General features: G+C 37.6%; 2 protein-coding genes across 2 annotated transcripts; one reads left to right on the forward strand and one right to left on the reverse strand.

The window, feature by feature from the left end:
- Positions 1 to 41: 41 nt before the first annotated feature.
- osgep (O-sialoglycoprotein endopeptidase) lies at positions 42 to 10774 on the forward strand. Its single transcript, XM_059325706.1, has 12 exons — positions 42 to 191; positions 2085 to 2204; positions 2294 to 2413; positions 3433 to 3608; positions 4438 to 4533; positions 4620 to 4669; positions 4754 to 4832; positions 4983 to 5048; positions 6080 to 6170; positions 9266 to 9341; positions 9743 to 9841; positions 10181 to 10774. Exons 2-12 carry the CDS (start codon positions 2090 to 2092, stop codon positions 10218 to 10220), a joined length of 1008 nt encoding a protein of 335 aa, XP_059181689.1. The 5' UTR covers positions 42 to 191; positions 2085 to 2089; the 3' UTR covers positions 10221 to 10774.
- Positions 10770 to 19201, reverse strand: si:ch211-214j24.10 (uncharacterized protein LOC558894 homolog). The gene is made up of 4 exons (XM_059325708.1): positions 19048 to 19201; positions 13333 to 14130; positions 13185 to 13217; positions 10770 to 11632 (listed from the first exon to the last, which is right to left on the reverse strand). The coding sequence occupies exons 1-4, from the start codon at positions 19061 to 19063 to the stop codon at positions 11583 to 11585; spliced, it is 897 nt and encodes a 298-aa protein (XP_059181691.1). The 5' UTR covers positions 19064 to 19201; the 3' UTR covers positions 10770 to 11582.
- Positions 19202 to 19953: the final 752 nt, after the last annotated feature.

Below are 19953 nucleotides of genomic sequence, written 5' to 3' on the forward strand. Positions count from 1 at the left end.
CGCTGAAGTAAAACATAATTTGGACAAACGTTTTGGTCAGGCCGTGTCTGCGGCTGTCAGTGTTTGGGACCTTGGAGCTTCAAATGGAGTCGTTGAGTTACAGAAGTTAGCTAAAGCAGTACACTTATTAGTTTAACAAGTTTAACTGGCAACACTTTTTAATGTGAGCCACCGAAGGAAAGCAAAGCTAGGTATGCACATTTCCTCCTCAATGCAGCGTTACTAGTCTTTGTGAGTTTAACAGTTTGCTGTCATTGCTATCATAGATGCTACACAGCTGCTTATTTTGGTTGAGCGTTAGCAGAATATGACAACATGTATGTGACATAATGTGGCATTTAGCAGTGTGTGTCGGGAGGGTTACTTAGTATCTCCTTACACGTGACATTAATTTAAATGTGTATTTATTTATTCATCTACACGATAAGAAAAGACAATTACCAAAAACAGAAATGAAACAAGAAAAGTAAGTGCCGGAGAGGTTAGAAAACCCTATATGGGCTTATAAGAAGCACCTCCCCAAGAAATGTACAAAAACTCAAAAATAAATCAACAACAACAATGAGAGAAAGCAACAACAATTAACAACAAAAATAAAGCAATACAAGTGCCATTTTATAGCACAGACAAAAAAAGTCAGAAATAAAAACATGGGTGTGTATAAAGGTAAAATAATTGTAGAGCTGCAACAATTAATCGATTAATCGAACAATAATTGATTATTAAATTACTCGTCAACACCTTTTGATAATCAAATAATTGGTTTGAGCAGTTTTTTAAAAGACAATAATTCTTTGATTTCAGCTTCTTCAATGTGAATATTTCTGGTTTCTTTGTTCTTTTTATGACAATAAACTGAATATCTTTGTGGACAAAACAAGAGATCTGAGTACGTCATCTTGGGAGATACTGATTGATATTTTTCAACATTTTATTGACCAATCAACTAATTTATTAATTGACCAGATTAATCGATAATGAAAGTAATCGTTAGTTGCAGCCCTAAATAATTGTATTTGAGTGTATGAGCATGTATAAGAGATAATGATCCAATGACAACTAAACTGGAAAAGAAATTAGTAGTCATGATTTAACAGGTAAGAATTCCTGCTGTATGGAGCCTCTGTAAGCAAAAGAAAACTGAGTATGTGTAGTAGATGAAGTTTATCAGTGTGTCTTGTGTTGTGAGAATGGACCTGAGAGTTAACTGTAAATAATTCATGAAAAGATTTGGGCAGCAAGTGGGAAAGATTAATATATTCATAAGTAAATATGCATGATCGAAGTATATTAATATCGTAGACTTACAATATATTACGTTTCTTAAACAGATTGGCAGATGGAGACAAATAGTTAGAGAAGGTGGCTAATCTAACATATTTATTTTGTGTGATTTAATAATTTCTGTAAATTAGAAGGATAAGGGCTGGCCCAAACAATATTACAATAACTGAGATATGGATTAATTAAACTACAATACAATATATTTAAAGCATTCTGAGATATGAAACCACAATTTTTTCTGATGATACCAATAGATTTCAATACTTTGTTATTGACAAGTCTTTAGCAATTTTGGTATGCTTGTCACCAAAACCTTAAAAAAATATACATGCCCAGTAAGAAAAATAATCGACATTAAAAATTTAACTAAAAACACTTTTTAATGAAGATTTCTGCAAAAACAAAAAACTGAGTTTACAAGTTATTTTTAAATTAGAAAAACTAGCAGTATGAGATATAAAGGCAGAATTATGAGATTACAAATCAACTTTTTGACTTTGACAAAATTACAAGTTGTGGTACAATAAGTTCTCTTTTGATTTACAAAATTGAAAATCATGAGATAAACATTTTGACATGACATCCTTCAGCTCCTTGCATGGTTGTGTATAAAAAAATAATTGGTTAAATGTAGAGGTTGAATTTCCTCATTGTGGCTTAATCTTGTCATATTATGGTGCAGTGGTTTTCCATCTTGAATTTTTAATACCTCATAGTTTGGACATAATTTGGACCTTTTAAAAATAAAAAAATGTGGTTTTCATCGCACTTTGTTTTTTTTTTTCTTTACTAAAATGTAGCTGCCATGACTGTAGTTATTGGATTTGAGGGCAGTGCCAATAAGATTGGCATAGGAATCATCAGGGATGGTGAAGTGCTTTCCAACCCCAGGCGGACCTACATCACCCCCCCTGGTCAAGGCAAGTCCCATTATGTCACCCTCAGCAGAAACGTGTCACGTCTAATAATCTTGTATGTGAAGTTCACAACAAATGATTTTTCTCATCAGGATTCTTGCCCAGTGATACGGCCAGGCACCACCGTGCTGTCATACTGACTGTCCTGAAGGAGGCACTGGAGCAGGCGGAGCTGAAGCCTGCAGACATCGACTGTGTGGCATATACAAAAGGTAAAGTAACTTCATGGGGATTCACCTTGTGGAAGATTTGATCTTGTCAGATGTTTGTCAGAACAAAGATAACCAAATATTTAGCTGAAGATGCAAATTGAGTGATAACTACAGTCATGGAAAAAATGATTAGACCCCCTTGTTTTCTTCAATATCTTGTTCATTTTAATGCCTGGTACAACTAAAGGGGCATTTGTTTGGACAAATATAATGATAACAACAAAAAATAGCTCAGAAGAGTGTAATTTAAGAGGTGATATGTAGACATTTTCCATGGTTTTCTTGATAATGATTTTGGTTATTATATCAGCTCTTAAATTAAACTCTCATGAGCTATTTTTGTTGTTGAAGAAAAACAGTGGTCTAATAATTTTTTCCATGACGGTATCTCTAAATTTACTCCATAGTTTGTTAAAAGTGTGTGGATGCATGGATGGATGGATGAATGCCATTAACCAAATAGCTCTGCTCACTATGTGTTTGGTATAGGACAGGGGTAGGCAACCCGCGGCTCTGGAACCACATGTGGCTCTTCAGGTCATCTGCAGTGGCTCCCTGTGGCTGTGACAATTTCTTTACATTTGGTCAACTAGAATATGCATTATAGGTGAAGAAAGTCTATGGCACAGCACATTAACTTCTATATTTTTCCATCTTCAAGTCTAGTTTTGAGTTTTCCATGACAAGCTAGCTTAACTAGATAGCTTTCGATTGTACATTTACACTTGTGTCTTCGCTACATTCTGACAAAAACTCATTAATAATTGCTCATTATGACCTATTAGTGATGTTGGTAGGCTTATTTAGACTTCGTAGGCTGTTTCATCTTCATTGCAAGGCGCAAAATAAGGTTTGTGGCTCTTCTGTTAGTAAAGGTTGCCGACCCCTGGTGTATGAAAAGAAGGTGGAAGATAAATTGATGCTAGTGCAGCATTGTAATAATATAATTACTCATAAAACATTTATCTTCATCAATGCCTCTCTGTTTCCTCTCTCATTTTCGTCGTCCTCTCTCTCAGGTCCTGGTATGGGTGCTCCCCTGGTGACAGTGGCTCTGGTGGCTCGTACAGTCGCACAGCTTTGGGGGAAGCCGCTCCTCGGTGTCAACCACTGCATTGGACACATTGAGATGGGTCGACTCATCACACAAGCCAACAACCCTACTGTGCTTTATGTCAGTGGAGGGAACACACAGGTTGGTTTCTGTGTGTACCAAGGTTATTATAGTTAACGAAATAACGAAAACTAGAATTGAAAAAACATTTTTGTTAACTGAAATGAAAATAAAAACGAGAATTTTTACAAAAACGATAACTAACTGAAACTGTATTGTGCTGTTACAAAACGAACTAAAATTATAGTGAAAATGTCCTTCGTTTTCATCTTTGTCAACTTTTTTCTTACAGTGTTTCTATTTCTCAGCTGCTGAGTGTGTGTATTCCTGCTTTGTGGGCTTCCAGGAGAAGCGCAAGTGAAATTACTGTAGGGGAAACACTGCATAATCCTTTTTGGTTGATATGAAAAGGATTTATTTTGCTCCAACTAAATATCTGCTGGTTAGTGAACATGTAGGAACACATGGTTAGTGTGTTTACTGAGACTGAGATGTCTGCACTACAAACCAAAATTCAAACACCTTGAACTGTAAGAGTTAATAACCTTATTGGGGCTAAGATGGATAAACCAAAGGAAATAAAGGCAAAATACATAGCCCATTACAAAAAACTAAAACTAATAAAAACTAAACTAAAACTAGCAAAGTCACTCTAAAAACTAATTAAAACAAACTGAATTTGAAAACAAAAATTCACAACGAAATTAAAACTAAAACAAATGAAAATCCCAAACTTTTATAACCCTGGTGTGTATTAAACTACTCGTCGACATGATTGTATGTAGGCCTATTTAAAGGTGTTGTACTTGATTCTTTTTGGCACAAAGCCTGTGATGATCAGCTGTCAATTAAACGGTGTTGACAGAGCTGTACATACACTGAGGTATAAATGTCATTTCTTCCTGTGCAGGTTATTGCATACTCAGAGCGGCGGTACAGAATATTTGGGGAGACCATTGACATCGCAGTTGGCAACTGTCTGGACAGGTTCGCTAGAGTTATAAAGGTGTGTGTCCAATCTGGTTTTCAAAAGAGCAATTGGATGTGACAGGTGTGTGTTAATACTTAATATAAAACGATTTCTCCACTCAGATTTCCAATGACCCCAGTCCAGGCTACAACATTGAGCAAATGGCCAAAAAGTGAGCAACAGGCACTTGACTGTTTTGGAATTTGTTGTGCGCTTTTTTCCAGTACTTAACTTTGCTCCTTGCCCATGTTTTTAGAGGAAGCCAGTATGTGGAGTTGCCATATACAGTAAAAGGAATGGATGTCTCATTTTCTGGGATTTTATCGTATATTGAGGTGAGTGGCAATATCCATATCATCTAGATGATGATTTAATCATTGACACGTTGCAGATGTTAATTAGACAAATCTTGATACTGATACTCAAGACAACAGATGTCTACTTCATTGTTTTTTTGGTTCATGGTATTCTTTTTTTCTTCATAGGAAGCTGCTCATAAGATGCTGAGCTCTGGTCAGTGTACAGCAGAGGACCTGTGTTTCTCCCTGCAGGTACTAAGACTTATCAGTATCAGTTGGTCTATAAAGGCCAACATGATCTGCGTTCTTTTCTGGGTTTTTGAAATGGAACAACCTCTCTGGCCTGAACGAAAAGCAGTAAACTGAGAACGCTAACACAAGCTGTCACAGCTTGTGTTAGCGTTCTCAGTTTACTGCGGTTAGCGGTTTACAGCGGTTAGCAAACGTAGGCACAGCTTAGCTGTGCCTACATTTGCTAACCGCTGCACAGACTATACTGCGGCGGATGCCATATTAATTTGCATCCAAAAGTCACAAAATGATATTTAAAAAAATAACCCAATGAGGTGGTGATAATGTTAGTTTCAGCCACTTCTGCATTGAGATAAAATTGCTGTTTTTGTCAATGGAGTCTTGTGGCTTCGAAGATGGCAAAGATAACGTCTTTGGTTCCTTTTAACATAACGTACACTTAAACTAATATTGATTAATTTTTTATTTTTTTTTGGGTGGTCTTATTAGATGGTTAAAATAGATTTTGCTGAGCCCCCCTCCACAGCAGTACACATTGTTCTCTCTTAAAGCCACCAGATTGCTTCAACAAAAACAGTAATTTTACCTTGCAGAATGTGGTGAGTTGTTGGTCGACCGAGCCCTCGATCTGTTAGTTTGTTTGTGTAAATGTGTGACTTTTGGTCTCTGATTGGAACTAGCATGGTGTCCACAGTAGTATATTGCTTAGCTCCTGTGCTGGTTCTCTGCTTCTGTAAACAGGGACATACTAATGGTCGACCATAGAAAAGTCCTAATCCAGAAACCTACATTAAGATATGTGGGGAAAAGGGCTTGGAAAAGTAGCATTTTAATGCTGAAACACTCATACTTAGACCAAAATGTAAATGCTTGGATTAGTAAATATAAAGAACACTACTGCAAAGCTACAGAATTATATAACAGCAACAAATGGCACTGGTGGATCAGTTCAAATTAAAAAGCGACCATTTGTAGACGGCTTTTGAGATTTTGTCAGTATTGTCACAACACTAATGCCTCCCTCCCTGCAGGAGACCCTTTTCTCCATGCTGGTGGAGATCACAGAGAGGGCCATGGCTCACTGCGGCTCCCAAGAGGTCCTCATAGTTGGTGGTGTTGGCTGTAAGTACATGAAAAAAAAATCTAAAATATTTGAACCCTGTTAAAAATACTTTCTGATATCCTTTGTGTTTCTGGGTCTGGGTTGTCTGGTGTGTTCGTCATCATTCAGCGGCCCAATGCCCAGATATTTGCAGTAGCTACAATACAACAGTTCAAATGTCACAGTAAACCTCAAGTATCAGCATGAAGTGTAAAGAGTGAGGTTGCCTTGGTAAAGCTCCATCAGTCATACAGGCACTGATGTACAATAGAGAAGTCAGAGAGATTGTGTACACTATTGTAGTCTGTTTCCCCAGTTGTGAAATGCGTTGAAATCGGTGTGAGTCTAACATTTGCCTCATTTAAAGGAACAAGTTATCCATTATTTCTTATTGTGAAAGACCACATGGGAAAAGTTACTCTCCACAAGAACACAAATATTGTCTCTTCTGTCATACTAGCAGTGTCCATGCAGTGTCAAGAGTTTGGATGAACCTCAGTGGGGAACAGATATTTATCAGGGTCTTTAAATAATACATTTATTTTTAAATTTATAAATGTAATAAAAAATGCATAAACAACAATTAAGGTCCAAAGAGGTTGTATGCAAAAGTTTAAATTAATTTTAATAATTGCATTTTGAGTAACACCTTTAAAGGTGACAGTCATTTTGTGTCATTTAAGGACAATGACTGCTGCTTGACTGTAGACCTTGTCATACTGCTGTTTCAAGCCGTGATATTAAGGCCTCTGTAAAGTCTCGCCTAAGCTATGAAATGTTTTGCAATAGTCCCTTTATAACTGGGTGTTCAAACAAATGGTTGCAGGATAAGGAATCTAAACCTTATGTGTGTCAGAGGGCGATAAGCGTTGATAGGGATCAATGCTGTCTGGTCCCACATGCTGAGGCTGCTGTGGTCAACAGACCATGCCAAATATCTGTAGAGATTCACAACTAAAACTAAATGCATGCCAGCCTTCTGTCCTTGATCATTGTGGAGCAGGACGCCTCGTTTCAGCACATCCACATGATGGATGTAGAAAAACCCTTAAACCCTATTTGCATATCACTCTATTTGTATGTTAATTTCATTATATATCAATAATCAGCAACCACATTAAACTGCGGCATTGTCATTGACAAACAACACTCGTAAGTTGCCACTTGTTGCCTTGAAACCAGTAGCTTTTTACAGATTGCATTGTTAACCTGACAGACTGTTGTTAGGGAAGCAGAGTTTGACATAGTATCCCAAGAGTGGATTAAAAAGAAGCTATTTTAGGCGACACTGTTGAAATGTAAATGTCATTTGGAATGCTGTATGATTGTTTGTTTTTTTATTGCATACCATACTATGACGTTTTGTTGTTGCATACTATCCTGTATTTTATGGCATACTGTAGTATGATGTCTTGATGGAATACTATTCAAAGGCTTTTAAAAAAATCACTTTTAGCATGCAAGCAGTGTGTTTGGACCTCTGACCGACCCAGACAGGTTGATAGTATTTAGTTCGGCGGGCGCACACGTATTCAGAGCGATCATCTGAGGGCGGGACTGACACTGATAGACAGTGTGTGAATGCACGTGCGTGTCTTGGAGGAGCATGGAGAGGTGGGTTGGGGTTTGACTGACTGACTCGAGACAGACACTCTGCTGAGCAACTGCAATACAATGCAAAATAACTTTATATTATGAATCGTGTAAAAACACTTTCAGTAGCTTAAAATTTGACGTTAGCGCAGCACATGAGACTCTGGGGGGACAGATATATATATATGTATATATATGTATATATACGTATATATGTGTGTATATATATATATATATATGTGTGTATATATACGTATATATATACACGTGTGTGTATATATATATATATATATATATATATATATATATATATACACATATACACGTATGTATATATATACACACGCGTATATGTGTGTATATATATATATATATATATATATATACACGTATATATGTGTATATATATGTATATATATATGTGTGTATATATATGTATATATATATATACGTGTGTATATATATGTATATGTATATATATATACATGCTATAGTATGACTTTTTTTGAGGGAGTCATTTTTGGACATCCCATAATATGGTGTTTTTTCGCTGTTTTGGGCAAAAAATGCTACAACATGCATCAACAGAGTATAATTGACCCATTTTAAGCGTTTTTAGGCATTTTAAAATTTGGCCATTTTGACAAAAATCGACATGCTTTAGTTTGACTTTTTTTGAGGGGGTCATTTTTGGACATCCCATAGTATGGTGTTTTTTTTTGCTATTTTTGGGCAAACAATACTACATGTATCAACAGAGTATAATTGACCCATTTTAAGCGTTTTTAGGCATTTTAACATTTGGCCATTTTTCGACAAAAATCAACATGCTAATGTATTTTTAAATATATTTTTGGACATCCCATAATATGGTGTTTTTGTCATTTCTGTCCACATTATATCTAATATGTATCAACGGACTATAATTGACCCATTTTAACAATTTTAAAATGTTACCTTTTTTTAACAAAAATGACATACATACTGACTTTCATGGCGTACTATGACTATTTTTTGATATAATATACTGTGACTTTGTTCCATTTTTATGGAGGCAGCACAGAGAAATAATGAATTTATTGTTTACTAACATCGACAGTAAAATTGTAAATTTGTGCTAAGTTGTGATTTATTTTATCAGTAGTGTGATCATGTGTCAGTGTTGGAATACAAAATATAAATGTGAGGTGAGGAGAGCGGTATTTCCCCTTCTTTCTGTACCTGGATAATGTCGAGCCCTTTTAATATTGGGAATATCAGGCCCAGGAATTCCAAATCACTAATGACCAGACCTCACCAAGTGACTTTTGCAACCCAACACAAAAAAGACATGCAGACAGCTCCAGAGCCTGGGTTGTGATACTATGACATCTTTTAATGATATACTACACACTTTTTGATTGCATATACTTATGACATTCAACATACATACCATATTAGGACATTTTTATGGCATAGTATGATATATTTTTTGTTTAATGGTGTCAGTCAAAAGTTACAGATTGACTTCTTTACTTTGCAGGTAACCTTCGTCTGCAGGAGATGATGGGGATCATGTGCAAAGAGAGAGGAGCCAAGCTGTTTGCCACAGATGAACGGTAAAGCAGCTGCTTCAGTCTCTGGGATTAAAGTGACAACAGTTAGATTTACACATATGAACAATAGATTGGAGGTCCTGGCACAAACTCAGGATAGAAACACCCAACATGGTGTAAATGCTGTTTGAGGCTTTACCACTTCAACTATGGCAAATTCTTCATGTAAATAATTACTCATCTTACTTTCCAAGATTATCATATTAAATGTTAAAAGAACCAAACCTTTAATGCATGTGGTTGACCAGAGTGAATATAATGGGATGCACTGGTATGGCCCTTTTAAGAAATTTTAACAGACTTCAATACAAAATGACCTTATAAAACCTTTGTATAAGTATTTCAGTCTGCCAGCACATAGTGTTCCACGTTCAGTCGTGATGAGTGTTGACTTTGTGCCACAGATTCTGCATAGACAACGGAGCTATGATTGCTCAAGCCGGCTGGGAGATGTTTAGGTCGGGTCAGGTGACGGAGCTGGAAGACTCATGGATTACTCAGAGGTAGACTTCATGTTGTTTTTTTTTTTTTTACACTATGCTGATTTGTGTGTATCAAACAACCGTCTCCTTGTTGGAAATACTAGCAATCCAATCTGGTTGTTTGCAATTTAATTATCTGGCACATTGGTCCATAAAGTTGGAGCCAGTGTGCTTTCAGGGTGCCCCAGGAGTAAAGATTTAACTGCTGCACTCAATCATCAAGGCTAAATAGGATTTGTGTATCAAGTAAAACTAACCATAAAAGACTTGGTATAAAAAGAAGTTAGATGGCAATAAGGCAGGGTAGTACCATTTAAGTTTTTCTGTCTATGTTAACCATCAACATTGTTCCTGTTGCAGGTACAGAACAGATGAAGTGGAGGTGACGTGGCGAGACTGAGGAACATCTTTGTGCTACATATTTTCTTGCAGGTCTGTTAGGACAGCTGCTATAGTACGCCACTGAAGGGACACTTTCAACTCTGTCAAATTTGTTTTGATAAATGCCTTTCTGCCTTTACTTGCATTAGTTTACTTGCTTTAAAGTTGCAAAAGACAGCTCAACTCTTTGGGGGCTTCAAATACTGTAGCAGTGAGAGATGGCGTTACATTTACAACTTCAGGGGAATTTTGCTACCGACTAATTTCAGTTTTTTTTTTTTTTTTTTTAAATGGTAGCCCTTTTCTACCAATGTCATTAAAATAGGATCATGTAAGTCATTAGAATGACAAACTCCTAAGTATCTTTTTAGAGTTTCTAATTATTAAAGATGCAATTTCTAGACAAATAATTGAGTCTAATGCCCTACAGGTTAAAAAGTGCTTACACATTTCTGTTGGTCTGTAGAGGTAAGGTTTGTCAAACTCATGAGATCAACTTTCTGGCTCGGACCACTGCTGAGAGGAAACATTGTGATAGACATTTGTGTCAAATAAAAAAAGACTTAGATGGAACTTGTCAAGTTTATTCATTTTTATTAAGCAATACTGTTCACTTACATTCTCCTCTTTCTCCAGTGTAAATTTTTTTTTCAATAAATTTTCTTTTCAAAAATCAACATACTGAACATGGTGAGATTCCTTATGGATTCATGAGTAACATTCACCCAATTAGGGAAAGAAATAAAAACAAAAAAAGGGACACAGCATTAAGATCTGACGGGTAAAGGGTGAACTCTACTGTGCCTTTGACTACACCCTTCTGTAAACTGAAGACACGGATACATAAGTCCTCTGCATACATTAACCATAAAACTCAAGCAGGTACAAGACATTCTTTTTTTTGTAGTCGAGAAGGGGGAAAAAATAGATCACTCTGGTGAGGGTTTCTCGCACACAGGGATTGGTCACAACAGATTATTTTTAACAAAGTGCTTGATTGACCGCTCGCTTTACAGAGGACAAAAAAAGGTGACAGAACTGCAGCTTTCAAAAAAGGGGGGAAAACTTAAATTACAGCTTCTCAGAGATTGTTTTTAAAAAGACCAGCTCTACACATACAAGCTAAAAATGGTAATGAGAGGCGATGAAACAGCTCTGATTAATTAAGGCAGGCTTTCTGTAAGGCGTTAAAAAAGTCCATTGCTGTAAGATCTCAAAGGAGTTAGTCCAAAGTGTCTCAGTGTGGCTTTGCGTGAAGACATCATCCTGAGTGCAGTGTGTGTGAACGGGACTCATAAATCTGTCCATCTTTACGTGTTTTCATGTGCATGTAGGTGTGTGTTGTACATGTGTTTATATATGCTTTGGGTTGCTCACACTGCTAGGCTGGGTGCTCCTTGGTGTCCTTGTACCAGACCACCTTTTTTGGAACTGCAACAAAGAAGAATGACAAAACACTGTCAAAAGGAGAAGCTCCACCCCAAAACTTAAACATTTGCAATACAGGCTATACATTATCAAGGGAACCCGGCTCTAACGCCTTTGGTGGTAATAAGGTGCAAGACGTAGAACATGTGATGTCTCAAACAAACACCTCACTTGATTCGTCAGTAGTCGAATCATGTTCCTCAAAATGCAGAACAGCATTGCTGGAGTCTCTAGAACCTCTACAGCGAGAAACCACATGATGAGCAGTTCTTCCACCATTATTGTTTTGAATGCACTCTCCGCTGCTGGTACAGATACTGCTGCCAATATTAAGCTGTTGTGGAATCGGTATGGCGCTTATGGCCCTTGGGCAAAAAGCCAGCACTGCTCATTACAGCAAAATGGCAGGACTTTTGCACAAACGCAGTCGGAAAGGGGCTAATGACAATCAATTAAGAATGACTGATAAGGTCTCTGAAATGAAAATTTACTGGTTACTAAAGAGATATACTTGCTCTATGTAGCATAGACTGTAGTCCTCACCACCCAGATCTCAGACAAACATTGAATACATTTTTATATGGAGAGTAGCTTCTAGACATCTTGTCTTTAATAGACCGATAGGTATACTTTACTGTCACATAGCTTAATAACTAGTTTTGGATCAATAGTCAGGACACTGACCTCAGATCCACACAATACAATATACAACAATGATAAAAAAGTTGGGATCCTGGGTAAAACTAATTCAACAGAATATGGACATCTGCATATATTAAACTGAGTATTTGCCATTTTACTTTATCAACTTGATGGATTTTAGTAAATATATGCTTATTCCGTATTTGATGCAAACAAAACATTTCAAAGAAAGTTGGGACAGGGGCAACAAAAGAGGTTAAGTTGTTCCAAACCCCCGTTGGGAACATTGTAAAGGTAAATTGGTAACAGGCGATAGTATGATGATCGGGTATGAAAGCAGAATCCTAGAAAGGCTCAGCTGTTCACTAGCAATATGGGGCGAGGTTCACCACTATGTGAAAAACTGCGTGGGCAAATAATCCAAAAGAAGAACATTTCTCAACCCACAACTGCAAGAAGTTTAGGGATTTCACCATCTACAATACACATTAAAAGATTCAGATAATCCGAAGAAAACTCTGCAGTTAATAATAAACAGCTGAAAACTTTTAGTGCCCTCAGTTCCTAAAGATAGAAAGGGTGACGTAACACATTGTCAAAAATGCCCTGTCCCAACTTCTTTGAAACCAGCTTTGGGCATCAAATTCAGAATACACTCAGAAGAGTCTATAAATACACGCTGGCTTATGGCTTATTTACAAGTTTCAGTTTAACATGAATTTTTGCACAGATTTCAGTTGGGATCTTAACATCTACAGAAAACTGTGATCATTTGCTAATCACTTGACATATATTCAACTTTTGGGAATCAGACATGAATGAAGTTACCATGAAGTCAATTTTTCACATTTCAAATACCATTTCATCACATTCTATGTTTTTTTTTTTCTTTAGTGGTGTGATGGCAACGTACCTTTTTTCTGTTTGTTACAGATAGCATTCCATTCTGAGGAGACAAAAAGAGAAGTACCATTAAAATTATGAAATGACCATACTGAAATGACAATTTAACTAATAAAATAAAGAATGTGGCAGGATTCACAGCTAACTTTGGCTCTCACCTCTACTGTGATAGTTCAAAGCCTCCACTAGATGACGACAACTAAGCAGCAGCTTCCCGTTGTTCTCGTCCACCTCTGGACGTGCGGTGGGGGTGACGGAGGTAGCGACTGGAGTAGGCGTGTCTTCAGGAGGTTGGACTGTGAGAACTGCCTCAAACTGTAGTTCTGCTGACTGTTCAGCGTCTGTGGGCTGAGGGGGGAGGGCGTTGGCAGCGGGGTGCGGGCTGGAGCCCTCTGTGGCCGGCCTCGCCTCACTGATGAAACTGAGACCCCACTGGTTCTGTAGCAGCACACCGATGGCAGGGCGGTCCTCCTCCAGCCCTCCGCTTGCTGCTCCCGCCTTCACCTTGGAGGCGTAGCTGACGGCAGGCTGCAGCTTGGCGGGGCTGTCCTGCACTGGGAAGGCAGGTGGGGGCTTGAGCAGCGACAGACTGTCCTCCACCCACCTCTCCTTTGGGTTAACCTTTTGTGGCCGCTCGCTAACTCGGCTGACCCCCTTTTGACTTTCCCTGCGGACGCTGCGGCCTTTGTGCTGCTGGCCCTTGCGTTCCTTTTCCCTGCGGAAGCTGAAGGTGTGCGTGTGTCCCGGTCCGATCAGGTCTCCTTCGGGGGAAAGCTGCCGGGGCTGTTGGTCGCCTCCAGAGATGAAGCCGCCGCCACCACCACCTCCACAGTTTCCTGAGCCAGGAGACAGGCGACGGTTGCGGATGTGAGGCTCTGAGTTGGTGGCTGCAACAAGGACTGCTGGATCACACAGGGTATCTGACTCACACACGGTGTTGCTGGCTTCCCATGTACCTGAAACACACGGTGACACTGCTGTTGGAATACACTCACATCTGCATACAGGGTTCATACAGCTGAGGAAAAAATTAAAATCTAAAGCTTTTCAGACTAAGCCTTTATCATCAAATCTTAATGGAGTGCCACAGGAATTACTTTTTAAAAGCATCGAGTAAGTTAGCATTTTAGCATCCTGGGGTCTATCCTCTCAAACTCAATGAGGATTTTGAATGGGTTTTTGGTTAGATGCCTGAAATGAGGTCTATGGTTAACACAGGCGTTTTGTTGTACGACATAAAATACCTTAGTAATTACAGCCATCTTTGAATTTTGAGGTTTTTACATGTCCTTAAGACGGTTGCTAACAAGTGGCCAAATGAGACTGGTTGATGGGGGTGTGCGAGCTGCTGCTAGGCTTTTTTTTTTCTTATTGTATTATTAATTAATAAATAAATGCAGTTTATTCAAAATGCACTTCATCTTAAATTGAAGCGTAGAAGTAGTTATCTTCTTCCATTTTTCCAACCTGTGTTATGATGACGGGTTGTTTAGCTCCACGCTCATTTAAACTTGCTGCAATCTTTGTTAAACGCGGCTCAAATTATTATAACATTTTCCCAATTTATGTGCTTTCTGCCTCTGATCCTGAGCCTGTCATCATCCTATTTGCTCTTAAAAGTGGAAGCTAGTGCATAATTTTGTTGCATTATACTGAAACTGTGTTTCAGTGTTTCAGATTAATTCAAACGTGAGACCGCATTGTTGTGATGGTGATTATTTAATTAAATGTGTGTTCTGGTCATTTGAGCATGATTAAACATGCCGCCTTTAATATGGCTATAAAAAAGCTTATTGCATTTTGTTTTTTTTAAGGTGTGGGGGATTGGGGGTGCGTCAACCCTGTTGGGACATAGAAGGGGGTGCGCGGCTTAAAAAGTTTGGGAACAGCTGGTCTGAAGCATAACATTAGCGACGTTCAATATAGCATGACGTTAGCTTTTTACTTTCGTCTGCATTAACGGTTCAACATCATAAAAGTGGTGTAAACAACTAATGCATAAGCATCAAACACATGTGGTTTGCCACAGAGCTGATTTTTTTGCAATAAATCCAAAAAGTATCATTCTCAATAGACCCTATGGCAATGCTAACTTCCAGGTTGGCCTACAAAAATGTAATTTTGTTTGCTCTCTATTGGTACTAAAAATCAAATCCTCAAAATGAAAGTTTGCAGAATTATGTAATATCCAAAGCAATCAATGTATATTGACAACTTATTTTACCCGCTGTTCAAATTCTTCTACTTCCTCACTTAGGATTCGGGTCTGATTTTCAGTTTAGATACGTGGTTTAAATGAAACACCAGATTGTGGTGAATATTAAGCAATTTTCAAAAAATAAACTAAAATTCAAGCTGTACGTTGAAAACATTAAGGTTTGAATTAAGCATTTTGCAAACTTCAAATGGAACCCTAATAAGTGCAATTGTGAGGGTTTTTTTTTCAGAATTAAATTATATCCACAGCAAACACTGTATGTCCATTTGTTTTTTTTACCCGCTGTTCATGTTAACATTGCATGTTTTGATTTGAGGTGTGACCATTTAATACATGCTAATTTCCAACACCATCAACAGAAGGCTCATCTTGCTATGAATGTAGAGTGAAAACAAGATAAGAACATTTCTGGCTGTTCAAAAAAAAAAACCAAAAACCATAAAGGGTTAGAGTCTGTTACATGCCTCGTCATGCCCACTTTCCAGGAGACAAATGATGGGATTGTTTAATTCTATTTGAAGATTCACATAATACAAAAAACAGTGTTTGTAACAAATTGAACAACGCAGGTGCTAACTGTTAAAACTAATAAAGCCGTCATCTCAAACAAAACATTTTATTAAATCAGTGTATAATCACACAAAATCAGCAGAGGGAAGAGTGTAAACATCTGTTTACATTGGTCTAAGGGTCGCAAACACCAGCCTGATTATTCTGGGGGATCCTAGCCTACAAAAGGTTGAGAGCCAGTGATTAGGCTACCGAGTGACAATCACAATTAGAAAACATCAACCTTAAGGAAGCACATTCAACTGTTCCTACAGCCCAAGTGTGTTTCTTGTGTACCAGACAGTGATGATGACGACCACATGACGTGTGTCCACACGGGTGTTTCATACCACTAGATTCCTCCCTTGGATCTGGTTCATAAAAAGGATCTTTGCACTTGGATATCTGATATAAACAAACATCGGGGTGGATGACACATTTCAATGTGACTCGACTGAGCCAGAGTTTAAAGAGAGCAACAGTTGTCCCTATGGCCATCAAGCAGAAAAGAACAAAATGAACTCAAACTGAATAAAGAGAATGGGACGGCTGGAGGTAAATATCTGTGTTGTGTGTGATTGTGTTTGGCTGATGGTTGAGAAATTACAAACCCAAAATCGGCCTGTGACAGCGGTGACTGTTGTAATGCTAAAACTATTAGTTGATCAGACTCCTAAAAATTTTGATGAGTTGTTTCTTTGCTAAATAATAGATATTCTTTGAAATTATTTAAAATGTGAGAATCTACATCTTTGCCCATGTTTTCTACTGTGTATTGAAAAATATTGAGTTGGTTAAACAGTATAAACATGAAAATGTTCCCAGGTTCCCCAACAGTGGTTGACTAATATGGTCATGATGTGAAACATATTTTAAGCCATTAACAGCATTTATGGGATATTGGCATCATTTTATAAGTGTAAACCACTATGCAACTATTTCTGGGACAATATATCGTTCAACAAAAATGTAATTGTGACAGGCCTTTCTGTGATGAATATTATTTGTCTAGTGGGATCAGATTATGTTGTTGGATATCAAACTTAATTACACAATTTGTAATGCAAAACTATGCTTGGGGTGATTAAGAGCTTGATTTTAAATTGTTTATTACAATGGTCAGCAACTGACTATCACTCAACATAAATTGGTTTGGTTAATACAAGTGACCTTCTGAGTATCTAAAAAATCCCAACTGCCACATTTGGTAATTGGGGAGTTTTTCACCTATAAAATTGTTGCTAGCCTCAAATCCTATATTAGCCAGGCACTATACTAAATTATATTAAAAAAAACATCAATACATTCTTAGGTGCACAATTTGCACAAAATATCTGATTATTTTGACTAATATTGCAATTACAACAATATTTATGATACTGGAGGGAATTATAATCAATTAAAATGATGCAAAAATAATATTTAAATGATCTTGTTTTCTTTTTGCAGGGATGTGTATAAAACAATATTTTCCTTATGTCTGAAGAATGAGATCTGTTGTCTGGGACATCTTTATACTCATTTCAAAATGATATTTTGACACATACTTTGCCTTTAACAAATATTATGCTTTCTACAACTCGGATATTACACAATTCCATATTGTGATTTCTGAAAGAAAATTGATTAACTGTGCAGCATGGTGCAAGCCTATGTTACATGAGTATTTTTAGAAAATGTGTCACGGTCCAAAGTTGAAAATTTAGGGAAGGGATTCAGAAAGAATCATTTTCTATATTAAACATTGATTTACCTCTGACCCCACCATTTTATATCACAAGAGCACTACCTAAGGGCAGATGGGAAAAAGGAAGCTGTATCTATTACATGTCCTATTATTAATAACTAGGAAGATGATAAACGTCTTGTGGTTAAAACCACTCCCTCCTACTATATCCCAGTGGCAGGAGAGAGTGAAAAAGGTATACGTGATGGAGAACAGCTCACCTTCATCTTAAGATGGACATTTTCACAACAAGACGGGCCCTGTAAGCCAATACTTAAATCTATGTGAAACAAACTATGCTACCGCAGAACGGTCCAAGTGCATTTGTGATTTAGAAGAATGTCAGAAAACAAAGTTGTTTGCCAAACTGTTATCTGTTTAACTGTTCAGTCTATACATTTCATAAATAACTTTGTTTAGCTTTTTTGTATGTATGTAACAGAAAGAAAAATCTGATGTAAACTAAAAGATATACATATGAACAATAAATAATAAGTACTTGGTTCAAAAAAATAAAATGTGTCACGGCTGGAACACCCCGATTACAGTTTCCAATACCTGTTACCAAACATCTTACCTATCGATGTTACGCAACAACCTGTCAATCAGTCACACCTGATGGCCCATCATTAAAAATTAATGATTCGTTAACTTGTATAGTACTGTTTGGAAGATAAACTCAACCGTTCTGGATGAACCATTTTGTGTTCACATGGCACACGACAGACAGCCGCAGACATTCCTGCTCAACTGAAAATAAGTCCCCCATGTCATTTATGGTGAAACTCCCAACAAACGCTTTGTTTGTTCCAGAACATGTGGGGTCACTAATTCAGGAGCCACACTCCAAAGATTTAATAAATATGCATATTGTAAACCCGGCCTGAACAGCGTGCCGGCTCTAGAGCGCCACATTTCAAATAATCACGAGAGGTAGTCATTTTACCACGTTACCAGGGGCCCGTCTCAATCACCGAGAGAGAAATCTGGAGAAAGCAGCGTTAGCTAACGTGACTGTAACGTTAGTCTGTCCGGTACCAGCCGGTGTTAGCAAACTTTAATTAGCAGCGTCATGGTGCGACGAGTTAAACTCGACGGTTTTAATCGTCTGCCGTCACAGCATAGTCGATTTAGTTTAACAATACTCTAACGACAACTGTTGTCGTCCAATATATGTCTTTACTTTAACCATATCACCAAATTAACCGCTAGCTAGCATGTTAGCTGAAGCCAAAGTTTCGTAACCCTCCATTCAAAGCGGCCAGCAGGCTGCTATCTTTACCGCTAGCATGGCTGCTAACACCGTCGGCAGGACAACACAAATAGCCTGAGAAAGTGAGGGATTTCGGTCACATGTGTCAGAAAGTTGTACAAACTTACCTGTTTTGATATGCATGTCTCGTTTAACGTGTCGCGGAAGCTAAACCGTTCAGTAACTTTTGTTTACAGCGTTAAGATAACGACGGCTCTCTGGATGGATCTTGTGTGGCCACCCGGAAGCGACACGAGAATGTGGGTGGGACAGGAAGTTCCTGCAGATAAGCGGTCCGGCGGGAAACTTGGAGGGAATATTAATATTCAAAACCTTACAGAAATCCCACGTGATAACCACGTGGTAACAGCTTTTTTTCTTTATTATAAGGAGCCAGGATATTTTTCCTTTTGCAAAATAAAAACAATACTATGTCATCAATCTCATGATACAGTTAGCCAAATGGCATATCCATAAATGTCGTTACGTTAATCAAAAACCTCTATTTCTTGTCTTTGAAAATGAAACCAAACAATATATTAAGTCTATTAAGAAATCTACCAACATGAAAGCTATAAAAACTTTGGATTTATGTACACTTCACAATGTTTTTGTATGAAAGCTTGCCTCTATATTGTTGAACCCCCCTGATGGTTTTGTTGGTGTGTTGTCTTGTATTGCACCATGTTGCTTTAATAAAGTTTCCACACAAAAAAAAAAAAAAAATATATATATATATTAACCTACAATTACTGTAACTGACATTTTTCTTTGTATTTCTTGTTTATATCCTGAATGTCTGTATTTCTCTAGGTGTTAATAAAGATCTGAAATTAAAAGAAAAAAAAGATTAAAAAAAGGTGCCAGGATATGTTTTACAAAGTTTGAATGCAGCACCATATTACTGCGTCACTCATTGAATGAAACAGTTAAAATCTCAGATACTCTGACGATGTTTAAGGGGAACAATTGTCACTGGTGGAACTGCTCACTAAGACAAAACAAAAACCTCTAGGATCTAAATATGCCACACA

The sequence above is a fragment of the Centropristis striata genome, chromosome 22 (genome assembly GCF_030273125.1).
Source record: "Centropristis striata isolate RG_2023a ecotype Rhode Island chromosome 22, C.striata_1.0, whole genome shotgun sequence".
Lineage (NCBI taxonomy): Eukaryota > Metazoa > Chordata > Actinopteri > Perciformes > Serranidae > Centropristis > Centropristis striata.

What these genes read in the sequence shown, in the direction of transcription:
- osgep (XM_059325706.1), top strand. Translation starts at nt 2,090, where the DNA reads ATGACTGTAGTTATTGGATTTGAGGGCAGTGCCAATAAGATTGGCATA. An exon ending in ATTGAGCAAATGGCCAAAAA is followed by an intron (nt 4,670 to 4,753) that starts GTGAGCAACAGG and finishes CCATGTTTTTAG; the next exon opens with AGGAAGCCAGTATGTGGAGT. An exon ending in GGATTTTATCGTATATTGAG is followed by an intron (nt 4,833 to 4,982) that starts GTGAGTGGCAAT and finishes TTTTCTTCATAG; the next exon opens with GAAGCTGCTCATAAGATGCT.
- si:ch211-214j24.10 (XM_059325708.1), bottom strand. An exon ending in TTTGAACTATCACAGTAGAG is followed by an intron (nt 13,218 to 13,332) that starts GTGAGAGCCAAA and finishes TTGTCTCCTCAG; the next exon opens with AATGGAATGCTATCTGTAAC. An exon ending in CTGTAACAAACAGAAAAAAG is followed by an intron (nt 11,633 to 13,184) that starts GTACGTTGCCAT and finishes TCTTTGTTGCAG; the next exon opens with TTCCAAAAAAGGTGGTCTGG.